General features: G+C 40.8%; 1 protein-coding gene across 4 annotated transcripts in view; it reads left to right on the top strand.

Moving 5' to 3' along the window:
• NAXD (NAD(P)HX dehydratase) overlaps nucleotides 1–18,265 on the top strand; it is a 51,490-nt gene that overhangs the window by 12,252 nt on the left and 20,973 nt on the right. For all 4 annotated transcript variants that reach the window (XM_082043384.1, XM_082043381.1, XM_082043382.1 and 1 more), the window contains one exon: nucleotides 10,998–11,106. In XM_082043384.1, the coding sequence (XP_081899510.1) occupies nucleotides 10,998–11,106 (109 nt within the window). The remainder of the gene's footprint in view (nucleotides 1–10,997; nucleotides 11,107–18,265) is intronic.

The raw sequence follows: 18,265 nt of genomic DNA, 5'->3' as shown, positions 1-18,265 counted from the left end.
CAGATTTTGTTTGTTAAATTTTCTCATACATATTTTTATCTCTTCTGCTTCATTTGAGGAAAAGAGAAAACAGTCTTTTCTGGTTAGAAAGGAAAAAATCTTGACTGACTCTGTTGAGCCCAGGTTTTATTCAAATTTACACAAACAGCCTATTTTTCTCGTGAGGTCCTTTGTCTTCAGTGTCACACTTCTCATATGATCTTTTATACGTTGTGGAGCCGTTTGAGTTCTGCAGGCACGGCCAGCCGCTCTTGATTCAGAGCCTGATCTCTTAAACAGTCTTTGTACTTTCTCCCGGGCTGCACTTCACGCATGGAAGAACCTCCGGGTAAAACCCACCGAGCAGCTACGTCATTGTTTTCTTTTGTGTCTCTCCTTAAAACTTTGCTTTGTTATGATTTCTCCATGACCCTTCCGAGTAACTAGGTAGCCCTTGTACTACTCTCTTCTTATGCTAATCATAATTATGGCCCCGTATTACTCCTCAGTTCGCTGTTTGAATGGCTTGGCATTTTGCCAGGGTTCAGCTGCCATTTTGTACTGCCAGGAGTCTGACATTTTATCATCTCCTCTGCAACTTGGCTGCCACCACCTTTCCCTACGGCCTTCACCTCGCAGGGGATCACCTCCAGGGAAGAACATGCTCTTTTTTTTGCTGCTGCCCCCTGAATGCGAGGGCTCTTCTGGCTGGTTAGAGCTGCTGTCGCGGCTCTTTGATGGCACGACTAGCGAAGGTGTGTGAGGGCTGGAAGTTGCACTGTTGCATTTCAGGTCCTCGGCAAATGTCTGTCACTTCAAGGATGCAAGGTATGTTATGTGAGAAAGATTGAGTAGGATTGTGGAAGGAGGGTTATGAAAAGGAGCATCCATCTTGCAGCACGGCTAGGGCAGTTCCGTGTGCTCCCAGCTGCAGACCATCCTGGGATTCCTTTTGGTGCGACAGCCTGTGCTGGCGACACCCGTAATGCAAGTTTCTCTCTGTTTTTTGGTTTGTGACTTAATTCCCCGTTACTGGGGATGAAGGTGAAAGAGCTGGGACTGCCTGGGATCTGGAAAGACGAACTTCAACACCTGACTCTGTGTGTCCTCGCCACCCGAGCTGACCATCAATAGCTGGGGGTCTAGGGGCCATGAATAGTCAATATGACCAGTAGTAGCTTTTCCTTTTTATTTAGGGGTTCTGTCAAATGCATTATGGTCCCTTCCATGATTACTTGGTATTAATGAAAGTATTAATTAAAAACTGAGCAACTAACCAGTTCAGTATTTTTACTCTCTGACTTTTTGCTGTCCTGTGGAGAAGTGAGGGGTGTGTATTGCGGAAGTTGGCATCTTTTGAACAGCGGAGTATACTGAGTCTTGGTCACAACTGCCTTGCCCTTGTCACCATTACCCCTGGTTTGCATTGCATTTTTATGGTTTCTCAGCTAACGTGCTCCTGCTGTAAACTCTGCACAAATACAGACAAGATAAAACTTAGCTTTTGCATTTTGTTAAGTTTTATTGCAGGCATTTTCTGTGTGGGTATCTGCTGTAAATGTGTAAGTACTTTCTTGCATTAGTGTTGGGAACTTTCTAGAGAATAGTTTTTTCAGCGGCTTTTTTTATATTCCCTGTGTCAATTCACAGGCTCAGGTCAGGTTGAATAGACTCCCTGGATATCTATGTTGGGTTAGCTTATCCTGTCTTGATAGGCAAGTGATCACAGAGTTAAATGAACTATATAAACCCAGCTAGTTATGTTTTAAAATAAAAGAGAATAGATCTATTGTGTTAGATTTCCCTCCTGCAAGGGCTTTTTCATAATGTTACAGAGTTTCTCTGTAGGATCGAGATACTACTGAGTAGCCCACTTGTAACCTGGTTGTCAGACAATTTGTAGTCAACAGTCCATAATACACCTTGATCTCCAGAGTTTTATCAGAGAAGTAGAATGAGATGTCATGTCATTAATTTATTGTGGTCCTGAAGAAGTCAGGTAATTTTTCCGTTATCTCCAGAAACATCACCCTTGAACTGTTAATAGGTGTGGATTTAGAATTAGTACCTTCGTCTGAGCTGGTTTTATCTATGGATCTGTATGGACTAGGAAAGACTTCCAGAATTACCAAGAATTTTAGAGTTAATTGCGGAGTTCTAGTTTTGGTTTGGATTTGTAAAAAGATTATTTTTTCTAGTTTGAAATAAAAATAATTGGGGAGAAAACTGATGAATCTAGCCTGTATGTTGAGGCCAGTTACCATCAAAGAAGAAGCTTAGCTTAGATCAGGGTTGCTAGAACATATTTTACTTACTTTTATTGGATTTTGTTTATGTTTTGATGATTTGAAAAAATCATTAGACTGAATCATGGATAGTGAGCTCTTGATAAGTTACTTGAGCACTTCTAACCAGTGCCAAGTCTCTTAAAAAAAAGCACAGGAACAGTTAAGATGTTTGGCCCTTTAATTCTTTATGTGGAGACGAAATTCAAAACCGTTGGTCCTTTGTGGGAGGAAGCTCATACCTTTTAGTTGTGTTAGCTAAGGACACTTCTTAAAAGCTGCTTCTGTGTAACGTGGGCCTAACCTCTCTTTTCCATGAGAGAAGTTAAGGAGAGAACACAGATTGCTCCGATTACCAAAAAGATGCCTCCCAAGTGACTTGACTGCTGGATCCCTATGAGACCTGCAGAAAAGCTGAAGGCATAAACTTCGATTTTTTTTTTTTTTTCTCCCAGACCTAATTTAGACAGCAGACTAGATAGGAATCACATGAGAAAGTTTTTGTTGGCCTTTTTGTTTGGTTGGTGTTGTTTCTGTTTGGGGATTTTTGTTTGTTTTTGTTTTGGTTGGTTGGTTTGTTTTTTATCTTCTTCCTAAGTACTTAGGGGGACATAAAGGTCAGTTTGTATGTGCTGACTCAGAAGTATACTTAACCTGTTTCTAATCCTGTTGTGCAGTGCCATGGACAAAACTTGTTTATCGACCTGTTTCCTGTGTCAAGCTTTCTCAGCAAAAAGCTGCTGCTGCTTTGCTGTATGCTGCAGAGTGAATAAAAGACGAGAGGTGTATTCGTCTCATACTCCCTTCCTCCCTTTTGTTGCAAAGGCCTTTATCCCAGGTGGTGCTGACAGAGGTTTTGCCACCTCCTCAAAGTGTGTGAAGCAGCCAGAGATTCTTAGCATCACCGTGGGGAGTGCTGGTGTTCTTGCTGCTTTCTGATACGTGAGAGGGAGATGTATAGGAGCGTTGTACTCCGGTTAGATCCTGGCCAAATTCATCTTTCTGAACACTTGCCATACTGTTGTGATTTGACACCAGGATTAGATTTCTTTGGTACTTAACCTTTCTTGAGTTTGAGTGAATGCAGGCATGCCTGGGATTTGCTTTTGCATTTTTTTTAAATTATTATTTGAAGGTTTTAGGGTCTCATGCTTGTTTTATTTTTCCAGCTGATAATCAGCAAAGCAGATATTTAGACTGAGACTTGTTCTGTCTTCTCATGTGTCCACAGCTGATTTGAAGTACTCTAGTGTGCTGAGTATTGATTCAACTATCATCTGTGCCTTCAGATTTGAATGTAAACTAGAGGGGGATACCGATGTGATAAAAGCTTGTCACTTCATTTATTCGTTTTCACATTTAAAAAAAATGCATTAGTTTTTCTAGGGATATTTTAAGTCTGTTTCATTCTGAAGGAAATTACATTGTCAGCTTCATCCTGTCACTTTTAAAGTCACAGGTTTTGCTTGACTGCAGTCCATTTGGAAGAATATTTGACAGATTCTACTAATCAAGTCAGTATTAATAGGTCATGACCTTTGAAAACAGAGGTCAAGACATTTGGTTATCATTATACTTGGGGACGACGACTCTCATATCACACACTGGTAATGTGATTGAGATCAAAACATTCAACTGCTTTAAGTATTTGAATATATCTAAATGCAGGTTGTAAAACTATTGCGTTGATACCTGTGGTACCTTTGCAAGACTAGATAAGGTTGACCTTGAGTGGTGTCGTCGTGTCTGTGTGAGAAATCTCCGAAAATAGTCAAGCAATAGCTTCTCCTTTGGGCCTCTTTGTCACAGATTGTGAGAGGCTCTGCTCTGCCTAAGAGAAATGACCCTGTTTGTTTAATGTGTATTACAGAGGTTTTTGTTGGCTCTGATGTCTATAGCATGTTGACAAGCCAATTCCTAATGAAAAAGAAGATCTGATATGTCAATGAGAGTCTGGTGTCCAAGTAGCAGCTGCGGAAAACATTTTGAGTTTTTGTCATTGTTATAATGATATAAAAACCACAACATGGTAAATACGGCGTTTTTTTTCTAAATGTGTACCTCAAAGGGCATTCACAGTCTGGATGCCTTGAAGGTAGAATATGGAGCAAGTAAAGACTGTGATATCTGCGTATGAAGAGCAGCCTCGTGCTGTGAACTTGTGACACCAGCGCTTCTCCTGGATGATGGGCTGCTGTTCTTACTGCTGTGTTGTTAATATTCAGATGAGGCCTACCACGTTCGCTTCTGGTGTCTAAATTAACTTATTCAATAGCTGAAAAGGACCTTTTGATTTGCATAGTATTCAATCCCCCTCTCATTAGGGTCTTTGTTTTTTTTTCGTTGTCTTCCCTGTAATTTAATCAGATTGTAGCAGGCAAATAGGCATTGTCTACCCAGCATTTGCAGATTAAACACTACTGAAATATCTTTCAACAGCCTGGTAGGAGAAAATGACCATTTTGTCTTCAAAACTATTTTGTGGGCATTTTAATATACTAATCTGAATTTACTAAGTGTATCTCTTTGTGGTCTCTAATTGCATCCAGCCAACTTCATGCCACTGTGTTGTCACTGATATTTGCTCTACCTGATTGAGGTGCTTGGTGAGACCCGTGGGCTGATAATGGAATCACTGATCTTTTCTAGAATAAGTTATTTCCAGTTCTGTTCATGGGGCTGAAAGAGGCTGCCTCAGGCTTCTGGAAATTTGGAGTTAATTTACGAGAATGATGACTTAAGCATTAACAAATATAGCTACTCTTTATAGTTTTAATTTTATGCTCAAATATTTTTTGAACTTTTTCATTTTTCATTTAATTCTTTTGACCTAACCTTTCCAGAATAATCTTTCCCTATCCTATTTACCCAGTTTCCAATAATGGCCTCACCCGAGGTTTACCACAATAGTTAATAATTAGCTTTCTGAGATAACTGCTTAAATTCTAGAGCTACACATTATGTCCCATCTTTTGCTCTTTTGATGTACTGTATAACGTGACAGGATCTAAATGTCAGCAGGTCTAACATTTGATTCACATTAACATAATTACCTGCAGTGCTTGGACAAACAAAACTGAAACTCTTTCATCCTTAGATCAGAGACTTTTTCCCATCTTTGAAGATAAGACTCGGGATTGGCTTTGGAAACTGCTCGCTTAAAGTGGCTTTGCCTGAGTTTACATAACAAGACTTTTGCAATGGTACATTTCAATGCATTTGGGGCTGCTTCAGTCACATCAAATGTGCACAGATAATGAGCAGAATTTGAAAAATATGCTCTCCAGCAAGGAGCTGTACAGTTCATCAGGTGACAGCACTTTTGCTTGTGTCCCATGTCCTTCTCTATTAGGAGGTCCCATTAATTGGCGTTTTGTGATGTCCAAGCCACATCTCTGATCACTAAGGTGGCTCCAGCTCTGCCTAAAAGACATGTGAAAAGCTGTGGTCCTGCTGCCTCCTGTCTGCCCTGTCACTCATGCTTATCTACTATTTCTGTAGCTCCTGGTTACACCTATACTGACTTAATGTTTTCTTGTTTCTATGTAAAATTTGACAAGGCTGCACCTTATCATCGTTTTTCGTTTCCCTTCTCTAGAAAGCAGAGACAGTAACTGTCATTCATCCTGAATGAGGAAAGCTGCTGTGTTTAGAGGTTTCTGTAATAATGTAAAGCTATTGCTTTGGTGGATTTTGATCATTTGGTGAAAGCCAGTCTTTGAACAAAATGCCGTGTACAGCAAAATCTGCTTTTTTTGGAGGGCTGGGCATGCGAGTTGTGTTCCAGGCCCCAGCTGTCAAGTGTCCTCCCACTCAGGGCAGTGACCAGCCTAGAAATGACTTTCGAGCAGATGGCATCTGTCAAATACCTGTTACAAAGTGCTCTGGAAGATGTTTAGAAACTGTGGGTGATATTAGGGCAGTAGCCATGATTTTTGTTCAGGCTCTTTACTGTTTTTGGATAGGTTATTACATTCAAGCTTTCACCAAGATCGAAGATCTACAGGAGTTTGTCTTATGTCAATTTGTATTGTGTGATAGTGAAATAGAGGAGAGTCCTGGAAAGCAAAAAGTTTTGACTTACAGTTTTTATTTTCTAAATTAGCTTTTTGAAAGTTACTGTGACACCGAATTTGTGCATTAAAAGGCAACAGTGAGATGACACAGTGCTGAATCCAGCAGTTACTGCCAGGAGCACTATAACCAAAGCAGTGCTGCTCCTGTGTGCAAAAATAATTGAGGTGGCAAGATGAGGAATTTTTTCAGGGCATATTGATTTTGGTTTAGCAGAAAATATCTAAGGCTACCAGTAATTCACAATTTCGTCCTCACCATTTCAGAGACTTGGTGCTGTTTAATTTGAAGAATCTTTACAGATATTGCCATGGAAATTACTTTTATCAATATGTTCTGGAGGCAGAGAAAAGAGCAAAAAGATAAATGTGAAAGGTGCTGAGCACCATACCTTGGCCCTGTCTACACAGGAGCTTCAAGGAAGTCAGATGACAAGGCTGTTTTGTCTGTCTTCCCAAAATATCAGAGTCTTGTCAGCCTCTGTGGAGTAAAGCTTTGTCTCTCTGTCCCCTAGCTCTCACTAATAGCCGAGGAAAGCTGATCAGGTAAACATCTGTGGGGTCCTTTTTCATAGTGTGCTCCCCTGTAAGACTCTCTGCCCTTGCTTATTTGTACAGATTTGCTTTGACTAATGGACAATGCGTAAAGTTGATCGATTGTTGACGTTAGCTTTAGACTCTTTCTTACCTACTAAACTTCACACATACAAAACAAGTTACAGAAGCTCATTCAGTTTTCCTTATTAATGATTTTGATGTCTCGCAGTTGCTATTGACATGTTTGTCCAGTGATAGTTCTTTTCTGTCTGCAGTCAGAGCTGTATCGTTTGCTTTCCAGTCTTTGAGGAAGCTTTTGGCGCTTGGAGGGGTGTTGGTTGGTTGCTCGATTGAGCAACAGTGAGCTGTCATAGGCTAGATTTTCATCAGAATGGCATTTGATAACATGTCAACATAACACGTAGTGGTTAACTGGAAATGAAGTAACTGTTTGATCTGTTCATTCCCTGCAGATCTACAGCTGTGGTCTGTCACCAAAATCTTTAATTTCACACGTCTGCACAATTATACTGTAGCTCACTCTCTATGTTTACAGGTGTTACTGCTTGGATTCAGCTTCCAAAAGTATTCCTGTTGTGTGTGTTTATGGTGCAGAGTTAGTGTTTTCAAATTATGGGAAAACCAGGCTGTGTCCCAGACTCTTGCCCCATCACCTTCCAAAAACGCTTGCCTTATTTTGGGAAATCCCTGATGTTAATTTAATCAAAGGCTCTCTCAGAGGTTGTTACCCTCTTCTCAGAAATTCAAATGCTGTTTTCTCTTGGCCTTGCAAAAGATTTTCTGACATCTCTTAATATTAGCTTTGTTCTTTAACATAGGGGTATTGCATTGTGATTCCTGTTTTGGAAAAAAGCTGAGTCATGTATTGTAAGGCTCTGAACCTCTGAAGGCAACGCTGATTCTTGCTTATGTGGTCCCTTTCTGTCAAAGCCTGAAGATTGCATCTTGTTCTTCATACCTCATGCCTTTCTAGATACTTTTTTTTTTTTTTTTAATACAGTGCTAATTTCAATTGTGAGTGCGTGTCTTGGGCAGTGGAGGTGATAATTAAATGGAGAGGTTTGAAATCAGGTTAGTAACCAGGCAGAGAAATTGGTGTGAAGGGATGAAGGAAGTTAACAACATTATTTGTGTGAGCGTAGTACACAGCAAACAGCTGAGGACCTGACTTGTCTTCTGCTCTGGTGCCTCCGAACTATTTTTTTTCTCCTGGTTTGGAATGAAAGACAAAGAATAACACATATGGGGTTTTTCTAGGAAACTAGACACTGCCAAGGAGTATTTATTCCCAGGTACTGAAACGTGATGATCTGTACTGGCAAATGATCCAAGTGGTCCTTGGCAAGGTTTTTGCCCATGCCAACCAGCCTTTCCCAACACCTTCTTTCCCTGGGGAGGAACTGCTGTCGTCCAGGGGTTCTGCCTGAGAGTGTAGAGCCCAGCTGGCCTCGGTGTCAGAGAACTCTTCTGGGCAGGTTTAAATGTTGTGTGTAGGCTGTAGCTGTTAAGAGCTGGAAGAGTTTCTGTCTTTGTGCTGAATACCACGGTCAGGAATATTCAAGGTGATCGCCCTTCCTGAAGAAAGTTATGTGTTGAACATTTGTACCCTGTCAGCTTTAAAATGCTGCTGCTTTGGTGTCTGCATGTGGGAATAAACTGTAAGATGACACAGTAGCCCTTCCATGTTCATTGAAGCTGCAGATAAAGGATATTTGTAAGGTGTCCTTAGCCGCGTAATTACAGCTGTTGTGAACATCCAGTGTCTTAAAGGGAGGTTGGCGTGCTGCTTCTCTGAGACAGTAATTGTTCTGCTTTCTTTATGAAAGTACTTGTACTTGTTCTGCTTTCTTTTCTTTTTACAGCTGATTTTGCAATGTAATAGTCATTATCACCATTTTAAATCTCTTGGCCCTTCATACGCCTGGGGTTACGTCTTGATGTGAAGTTGCAAAGGAGTTATGTGAATGAAATGTTTGTAAAATGCTTTGAAGATAAAAAGCTCTACAGTAGGTTTTTATTATTACCAGAGGCAAAGTGAGTGGGAGTGGCTTAATGTTGGACTCTTCATTTCCCGAGAGATGTCTTTGTTTTGAAGAGTGCACATTATCAATTTGATTTGAGACAAAATTATCTTATTTCAGTCCTGAATATCAATAAATTGGCACACTTTCTACCTTGAGATTATTTGCATGGGATATTCGTAAAAGACCAGAGCAGTTATGGTACTGTCTATGGCTCTGTCCTTCACTTACATTGAATGGAACATTTATTTAAGGTATTTGCTTCTACTATCCAAAGATATTTTGAATCTGATCCATTCAAGCATCCTTATATACAGCTGTATTCTTATATCTGTATGATATATAGATATATGTGAGATACTTATTTGAGAAAAATATATTCAAGATATGTATTGCTCTTCTAGAGATAAAATCCATTTCAGTGTGTAAATAGAAAAGCGATCTGCATTCAGAAATGGTGATGTTTTATTGGCTGGGTTCACAGACGGTTTTTCACACAGTCAACATACCACATATAAAAGAACTGGGTTTTTTTTAAACAGTGCTTTAAATATTTCTTGGATCATTTTTATTTCCAGCCTGTATCTACATCATAAACTGATAGCTGGCAAAAAAAAAAAAACAGTGAGCTGTTTGGCAAGTCACAATCTCTGACCGTTTCCTTGTGAGCAGGAGGAGAGAGGGAGCTGCATGGTTCAAATGGAAATTCAGCTTCAGCTTGCTGAGCGGGCGACCACTTCAGGGACGCTGATGATGTCCTCACGTGGTTCCTCATCTCCCTTGCCCTTGCAGCGGGGTCATCGCTCCCACCCCGCAGCCTTGTTTTGGCAGAGCCATTGTGTGTTGTCAGCATCGGGCACCTTTGGGGATTTCTGGAGCAGCTTCTGCGGGCGGAGGGGCAGACGGGAGGCACCGCGTCCCTTGATGCGCTCCAGCCTCGCTCGGTCCAGCTGCAAAAGCTTCGGGCTCCTGCCTGGCACTCGCAGAAGTCGTGGTGGAATTTGCTGATGCTGCCAGACATGAGCTAAGCACTTGTTCCCAAGCGGTGTGTCCCGTTCGGACAGCTGTTGGTTGTGAAAAACACACATGGGCTTTCATCCGTAATAATAGAGCTTTGTTGAAGTACTGCAAGCTCAAAATATTCTGTGTGATACTACCAAATAGTACCCCCTTGCTTAGCCTGTAGGGAGTTTTATTCCCCTGTGCTTCAGGTAAAATGTTCATTTATTGTCATCATTTATGACAGAGGTGGGGAGGGAGGGAGGATAAATTTTCCCTCTGAACTGCCAGTAAGGATTAACTGACATTGTTGGGCAGCGCTTTCAAAATATTGTGACCTATTTACACAACAAAACTGATCAGAACAAAATAAATAGTTCTGGTCAGCGGCTGAATGCTGTATTGTGGCAGCTATATTTGGCAGCGGATTTGCTCATAATTTTTCCAATGTAGACAAAACCCGAATGCTACAGAAATCTTAAGCATTATGAGCAGATAATACCCTCGCTGAATAGCTCGATTCTCCTGTTGCCTTTTGGGGAAAGGGGATAGTTTGGCCATAATTCAGTTGGAACAAATGCTTATGAAGCAACTGCCAAAAAGCATATGAGTAGATTTTATCATTTTGCCATGCAGCATAATAAATAATTGCATCATTTCCAGCAAGCTGCAGTATATACCTGCAAGATGATAGATCTCTCTCCGAGGTATAATCTCTGCAAAGAAGTGTTAAATAGAGAGTTATGACAGAATGTAAGAATTCTTGGTTTCCTGCTTTTTTTTTTTAATGATTATTATTATTATTTTATTATTTTGTAACAACTGTAGTGGAACTTGCAATTATCTTCCTCATTTTAATTTGGTATCCCCTGAGAAATAAATTGAGATAAATGTTTCAGTTTTGCTATTTGGACAACCATTCCTTATTTCTTGGGTCACAGATTTTTGGTAGTTTGAAGGATAAAGTTGCCTGACAGTCAAGATAGGAAATATCTGTTTCTATCTTGCATCTTCTACTCAGATTCTGAGCATACTAAAATGAAGCCTTTTTAAACTTCTCTTTTGTTCCCAATTCCATTTAGTGATAGTCCCAATGCTGTCCATGAGGTGGAAAAGTGGTTACCACGACTGCACTCAGTTGTCATAGGACCTGGCTTAGGTAGAGATGAAGTTCTACTTGAGAACGCTAAGGTAATGTGTATATTGATGTTTTATTCTGTGTCTTTATGTTGAATTTTATTAACCAGTTTCCTGTCCTTTACATTATTACACAAATGGTTTTGATAGGGTTACTAAATAACAAATTTAATAAAATATTGTTGACTGAAAATTACAGCTGTTATTCATGGTCTTCATTATTAAACTGCAAGTATCACTTTGAATTTTAGGCACCCATATGCTGTTTTGATTTGCTTTTATTTTGATTGTGAAAGTCGCTAATTAAGAAATAAATTTTGACATCTCTAGAAAAAGGGCTCTGCATTTTCTTTGGTGCAGAGCACCTGTACTGTAAGAATATAAATGTGGATTTGAGCTCCGAATTTTCAGAACGGCATTTGACAATTTGTATCAAGAGGTACCAAAGAATGGTCTGTGTCCCCTTGCCATAAGAAGTGATACTCTTAATTATAAAATGCTGCAGATTTCTACTCTGGATAAAGAGGTAATCTTGTTTTCTGTCAAACCTTAGTGGAGACCTGAAAACAGGAGCTTAAATAGTTCTGTACTCTAAATAATATGTACTTACATCATCTTCCAGATGATGGGTTGTATTACTGTCAACACATCTTTGTATGTTCAAGGTATATCTTTTAGTCTAATATCAATCTGATTTTGTACACTTTTTTTTTTCCTGAGAAGTGTTACGGAATTAATCAGTGGTACTAACAAGTGGAATTAATATAATTTACAGAAAAGTTGACAGTTGCACAATGAAACTGCAAGACAGGGGAGGCAAGAGACTGAAGACCACACTATCCAAGCAGTTTAGAATATCCTGAGAGCTATGGAGGGTTGTTTTGTTAGTCTTTTGTTAGAGAAAGTTGCTGCTGGCACTCTTTGCTGCTTTAATTCTCCTTCTTTTTCAAAAAAAATTTTGGTTTCTGATATAGGGGTGCAAAACTAATACAGAACATGAATTCAGAAAGAAAGAAAAGATACATTTATTACAGCTGATCAAGAGATTGAATTCTATTCTGAATGAAAAATTTCAACAGATTTTATTCTTTTTTGAAAAGGTTTTTTCACAATTCTTTTTACAGAAAAAAAATTGGGCAATGATTTTTTTCTTGATTTTAAAACAATTTTTTCTTTTCTAAATGAAAACAACTTAAAAGAAAATAAGAATTAATTTAGAATATCTAAGACATCTAACATAAGCTTCTTTTATATCAGAATTCCATCTGGGTTTTATGAATATCTGTCAATGTGTTTATTACGGAAGTATCTGGAAGATTCCTTGATTGTATCTATTTTTTCATCATTGCTAAAAACAATTTTGATTTCTTAGTGAATTACAAGCATGCTTTTACTTCAGCCTGTCTGTTCTGTGTGAGCTAGCTTAAAGAAACTAAGTAGGCAACAAAGACAAGGTGTTTGGAAGTTCCTTCATGCTAGAATCTCAGGCCGTGTTCACATGAGCCGTGGATCTGAGCTTATTAACTTCAAGTCACATTAAAGTTCAAGTTCTTTGTCTTCACTGTAATTATGTAAGTGTTCATTAGTTACCCAGTGGTGATTTTTTAATAGGTAATTGTGGATGAGTGAATGCTGGTTGTCTGCTTGAGGAAGACTGGTGCTTCTCTGTGCTGGGGAAAGGCTGAGTCTTCCTCTTGCTTCAGCAGTGAATTTTAATCTTTGTATCACTCTTCACCTTCAAGAAAAAAAAGCCAGTGTTGATAGCGTTGCTATTAACTTTTATGGGAGGCTGGCTTGGTATATAATTTTCTGTTTTCACTTGAAGCTAAGCTCAGCATGCTGTCATATGAATAGAAGGCTGAGATGTTAGATTAGTGTCTAATTTCTGGTCAGCATTTTGTATCACAGTGGCAGGGGCGATGGGAGAGAGCTCCCCCTCCTCTTCCTCCTGCTGCCCCATTAAAGTGCTGAGGCATAGTGATCTGTCACCTCTCTGATGCTGGTCTGATGTCAGTTCTTGTCAGTGTTGTGTCCACACATTGCCAGTGAGTGTGCTTGTCCAAACAGTCATGTGTTTGCGCTGCTTCACTCTTCTGAGCATTGAGAAATTCAGATAGTAATCCAGTAAACTGAAATTTCTGGTATACAGCCTGTGGACAGTGTTTTATGGTGGAACAGCCTGAGTACTTATTGACCAGATAGTGCATCTTCTCTCTCCGGACCAAAGAATGCTTTATTTCCTCAGCATCTTTACTGTGTCACCTGCCTCCCTCATGCTGAATGTCTGCAGTGTGTACACTGTGGCATTTCAGCTCCTTTCAACAGCCTGATGGAAAAGAAGCACCTTATGATCAGTTTCCTTTTATTTTTTCGTTTTTGAGAGCATAGTGATACTCTTTGAACATGTACTTATTGGCTTCCTGTGATTGTCTCATGTGGCTGTAATTCCACTTACAAGCACTGTTACAAGAAGCCACAAGTTAAATCCTTCTCTCATATGCCACTTGTGTGAGTCTGTGCCAAAACCCTCACATGCTGTTCCTCAGTTGCCTGGGTTAGGGCTGGTGCTCTGTCAGAGCTTTCTAGCCATGGGTTTGCAGGACCAGGAGGTACAGTTTCAGAAAAATGGCCTAAGGAAAGCATTTATTGTGTGCTAATACCTGTGCAACTGGATCCCATGTAGATGTGACGATTCTAGTCGTGGCCTGGTTAGACCCTCCAACTCTGGAGCAAATAAGGCGTCCAGGCTATTTCTCTTCAAAAGAAAGGAACAAACCCATGTTTCTTCTCCACTACTTAGTTCTGGAGTTTGCAGATTGAAGCATCTCTGCTCCCCATTATACTTCAGACTTCCAAAATGCTGTTATCACATCTGGTGTGGAACTTGGCCATCACAGCCAGCTGCCTTGTAGGCCACATTGGGCCAGTTTTTCCCTTTCAATGTCCACGATGGATTCTGGCCAGAGACGACAGTACCATTACCTCCCCAAGTTCACCTCAGCTGATATGCTGCTGGTGGTGGTTTAGACTCTGTTGAGAAAGAGTTTAGCTGCCGCGTGGAAGCAAGGCCAAGGTCCCTACGACTGTCCTCTGTCAGCGCTTAAAAGCAGAGTATTTCCAAAGCTATTGGACGTTCTCCTCTTGTTCACACAGCAGCAATACTGTGTCCCTATCTTATCCACCCACCACAGCGTTTTTAATTCAGCCATTCCAGGGATGTTTGCACTTCTGGTCTTATTCTGATCTGATTTTTCTTACAGCCTGAGGCTTGGAAGTAGGGCAATTCCTGCCTGTACCTTCAAGAGCTGTTCCTCAGATTTGTGAGAGAACCAGGTTCCTTTCCTGCAGAGTGATGAGTGCAGCTCTTGAGAGGAGTTTGGAAAGAATATTAGATTTCTTGCATAGCCCTCTGGGAGAGGAGACGATGCTGCCTAATCCTCCAGGGTGTTCTGCATCCTGCTGCCACCTAGCAGTTACAGGCTTAGCTGTGGCCTTTATCCAGACTCTTGTAACGTCCTTTCCCCTTCTGGCATGAATGTGGTGTTCCGTCAAATGTTTTGCTTCTGAGTTAGGTGAATCTTTAATGGATACATTAACTGGCTTTGTGGTCAAATGGACTGATACAGAATTGTTAGTGGAATGGTAGTTACTGTTGGGTTTGGGTAGAGAAAAGCACTGATCCTTGCAAAGAGCCCTGTCCTTAACTGAAGTAAGACTTCGATGTTGGAATCATCTTTGTCACTGGGCTCCTTGCCTCTCTCCCTGAAGTGGTAGCACCAAATTCTGGACCCTGCCACTCCAGTCTTGCTGTGTTCCGTTTTGCAGCAGCAGGGTTAGATTGTTGTTCTCAGCAGAGCGTGCTTGCTTCCCTCCTGGAAGAGAGGTAATGATTAATGGCAAGAATGGTGCTGTTTAACTCAGATCACATGGTAAAATCAACCGGGTCCTCAAACCACACACTTGTTCCTCTTGCTCGATTCCCAATCTTGTTTTAGCTCCAAGAAAATGTCCTGAATACTAGCCTGGGTTGTTCTTTTGGCTCAGGCCCTGCCTAGCTGCCATTTATACCCATTGCTGTTTCTCTTTCCCCAACCCTCTTGCTTTGCAGTGCTACCCTCAGCCAGTCATTTGCCCTTAGAGATCCCTGCTATCTGTTGGGATATAAATTTCAGAAAACTCATTTTCCACCCCTAGTGTCGTCATCTCAAGGTTGTGTGGAAATGTCTTGGCTGTAGGTAAATGTCTCGCAAAGGGTGGGAGAGGTTTGGGCCCCTGTCGTGGATTACCTGCTTCAAGTGTGCCTAGAGAGAGCCCGTTTGAAATTTTGTCTTTCAAATGGGTTCTTGGTTCAGTTTCAGCTGAGGTATCAGCCTTTCTGTGTTTGCTTTTGGTTAGCTGGATTAATTGCCCCCTTTGAAGCCTCCTGCTTTGAGGATTTAGGCAACACTTTCACAGCCTTAATAAATGATGAGAACGGGACCAGGTGCTTCAGTACATTATTTGCATTAGCTTTTGCAAGATCAAGAGGACTACCTTTTGTTGTTGTAGCAGTCTGTTAAAGCTAAATCTGCTGCAGTGGACCTTGAGAAGTATTTTCCTCTTGTTACCTGAACAACCTACAGGTTCAGTGTGTACCAAGTATAAGACACCTGAGAAGCATACCAGGCTAATGCTGCAGTTGGTGGATTATTGTCTGTGGTACCTACTACCATACACGAATATGAACAACAGGGTGATGAGGCACTGGAGCAGGTTGCGCAGAGAAGTTGTGGATGTTACATGCCAGGAAGTGTTCAAGGCCAGGCTGGATGGGGCTTTGAGCAACCTGGTTTGGTGGAAGGTGTCCCTGCCTATGCTGGGGAGCTTGAACTAGATGATCTTCAAGGGCCCTTCCAACCCAAACCATTCTATGATTCTATGTGTTACTCTTTGGAATCACTGCTCATGTCAACTCAAGATATCAGAAAAATTATTTACAGGAAGCTTAATTCTTCAGCGTGTGTCAGGTGCATTTACTTCCTGCCCTGCTTATACCCTCTGGAAAGTATTCTGCTGGTTCTTGCTGGGGGGATTCAGCACTTCATCGGTAACTGAAGTAGCAGTGAGGACACACCACTTGCTGCTTTCAGCCCTCAGCTAGGAGGAGGTGAGGTGGATGGGGTCTTGTGCCTGTGATACTGCAGAGGCAAAAACCAGAGAGTGTGTACGTGCACCCACTGTGGGAATGTGTGTGTAAACTGTAGAATCATAGAATCGTTTCATTTGGAAGAGACCCTCAGAATCACTGAGTCCAACCATAACCTAACTCTGGCTCTAAACCGTGTCCCTAAGATCCTCGTCTAAATGCCTTTTAAACACCTCCAGGGATGGTGACCCCACCACTTCCCTAGGCAGCCTGTTCCAATGCTTCACAACCCTCTTAATGAAGAATTTTTTTCCTAATATCCAATCTAAACCTCCCCTGGTGCAACTTGAGGCCATTTTCTCTCATCCTATCACTTGCTACTTGGGAGAAGAGACCAACCCCTTCCATGCTACATCCTCCTTTCAGGTGGTTGCAGAGAGCGATAAGGTCTCCCCTCAGCCTCCTTTTCTCCAGGCTAAACAGCCCCAGTTCTCTCAGCCGCTCCTCATCAGACTTGTGCTCCAGACCCCTCACCAGCTTCATCGCCCTACTTTGCACTCTCTCTAGTACTTCTCTAGTACTTCTCTCAGCCTCCACCCAATCTCCAGAATTGATGCCTATACCATAAGTAGTACCCAGTGAAAAAGTACTCTATTACTGGGCAAGCCACCTTGCTTTCAAACAGCCTGATGAGAGTCAGAATTTGTGTACATCTTCACTGAAGATGAGGCAGCTGCTGGGACAAGATGCAGTTCTTTCTCTGTGATGTTGGTACTTGGTGCAGATGAAGCTTGGGAATGCCAGCTCGAGGCAGAGAGATCTTCTTGGTTGTGCTAAGAACTATTGCTGCTTGTTCTAAGAACTATTAGTATTCTGTGGCTTCCTCACAAGTATCTTGATTAGAAAAACAGTGTTTGAAAATACGCTAACAGGACCTTAAAGACAGGTTTACGCAGCTTGCAAGCAAAATTTATTTTTTAATATATGTAATGGATCTTGATGAAAGTCATTCACAGTGAAGTGGGATATTTATTTGCTTTCTGTGTGTAGGCGTATAGTGTTGTTTAATTTGATTTTGATACTTAAAAGCATTTGTAAACAAAACACTGGAACTGGATACTTTTTCAACTCTTTGTGAGCATCATTCAGCCAGAAACCCTAAAAAGAAATTGGCAGTGAAAAATTCCAGAGTTCACTTAAAGTTTATGTTTATTTGTTTTATTTTAAGACAAAATGCCAACAGCTGACCATGAGTATCTTAAGCCAAATGTAGCATTAACATAATCAACCATAAATTGGAAACCTTGTAGATTTTGGTTTGTGAGTGCAAACGTTCAGTGGATGAGACAGCATGAGAAAGTGCCTTTAATTATTCTGATTTAGATTTTTCACTTTGGAGTAAACAGGATTATTGCTTAAGATGGTGTTGAATGTATTTAGGGATAGAAATATATAACTGTAGCTTCTCAAGTGGTGTCAGGTTGATCATAAACTGGGGGGGGAAATAGCTGAGAGGGAATGGTCTGGTTTTTTGCATGACTAAGACAGTATTTCAGAGGATTTTACTTTGTTTTCTTGTATTCCTTATATTCAGGCATTACTTTCAGTTATGTCACTGCTTTAAGGATTTAGCATATGATCGAGACAGATATTAAGAAACTGTTAGGTGCAGTTTTCCTCAGAGTTTGACAGCAAGTGATCTGCTTTGAACTCAGAAGGGGAATCTACAAATGGATCATTCTCCCCCTTTTTTTTAACATAAAACTGTTTTGATTAGCAGCCTTCTACAGCATCTTCAGCTCTGTTAGTTGTAACACCAGCTTTTAACATTTCCCAAAGCATTAAATGGGTTTGATGATGTAGTGGTGTACTCTTTCAAGTCATTCTCACCCTCTGCCTGACTTAAATGAAGTATTTTCCTGTGCACCTGAAAATCTGTTTTGGAAAACAGGGCCTAGCATGTGGCATGACAGTTAAGAGAGAAAAGACCCAGTTCAATTGAATGGAGCATAAACCATGAGATAAAGAAGCTATTTGTTTCAAAGAAAGGATATTCCTCTCTGTAATGTGACTCTTTATTCAAGTAAT

This window comes from Streptopelia decaocto, assembly GCF_964273445.1.
Source record: "Streptopelia decaocto genome assembly, chromosome: 1".
Taxonomy (NCBI): domain Eukaryota; kingdom Metazoa; phylum Chordata; class Aves; order Columbiformes; family Columbidae; genus Streptopelia; species Streptopelia decaocto.
Note: the sequence above shows the minus strand (reverse complement) of the source record. Positions and strands in the feature narration are given on the sequence as shown.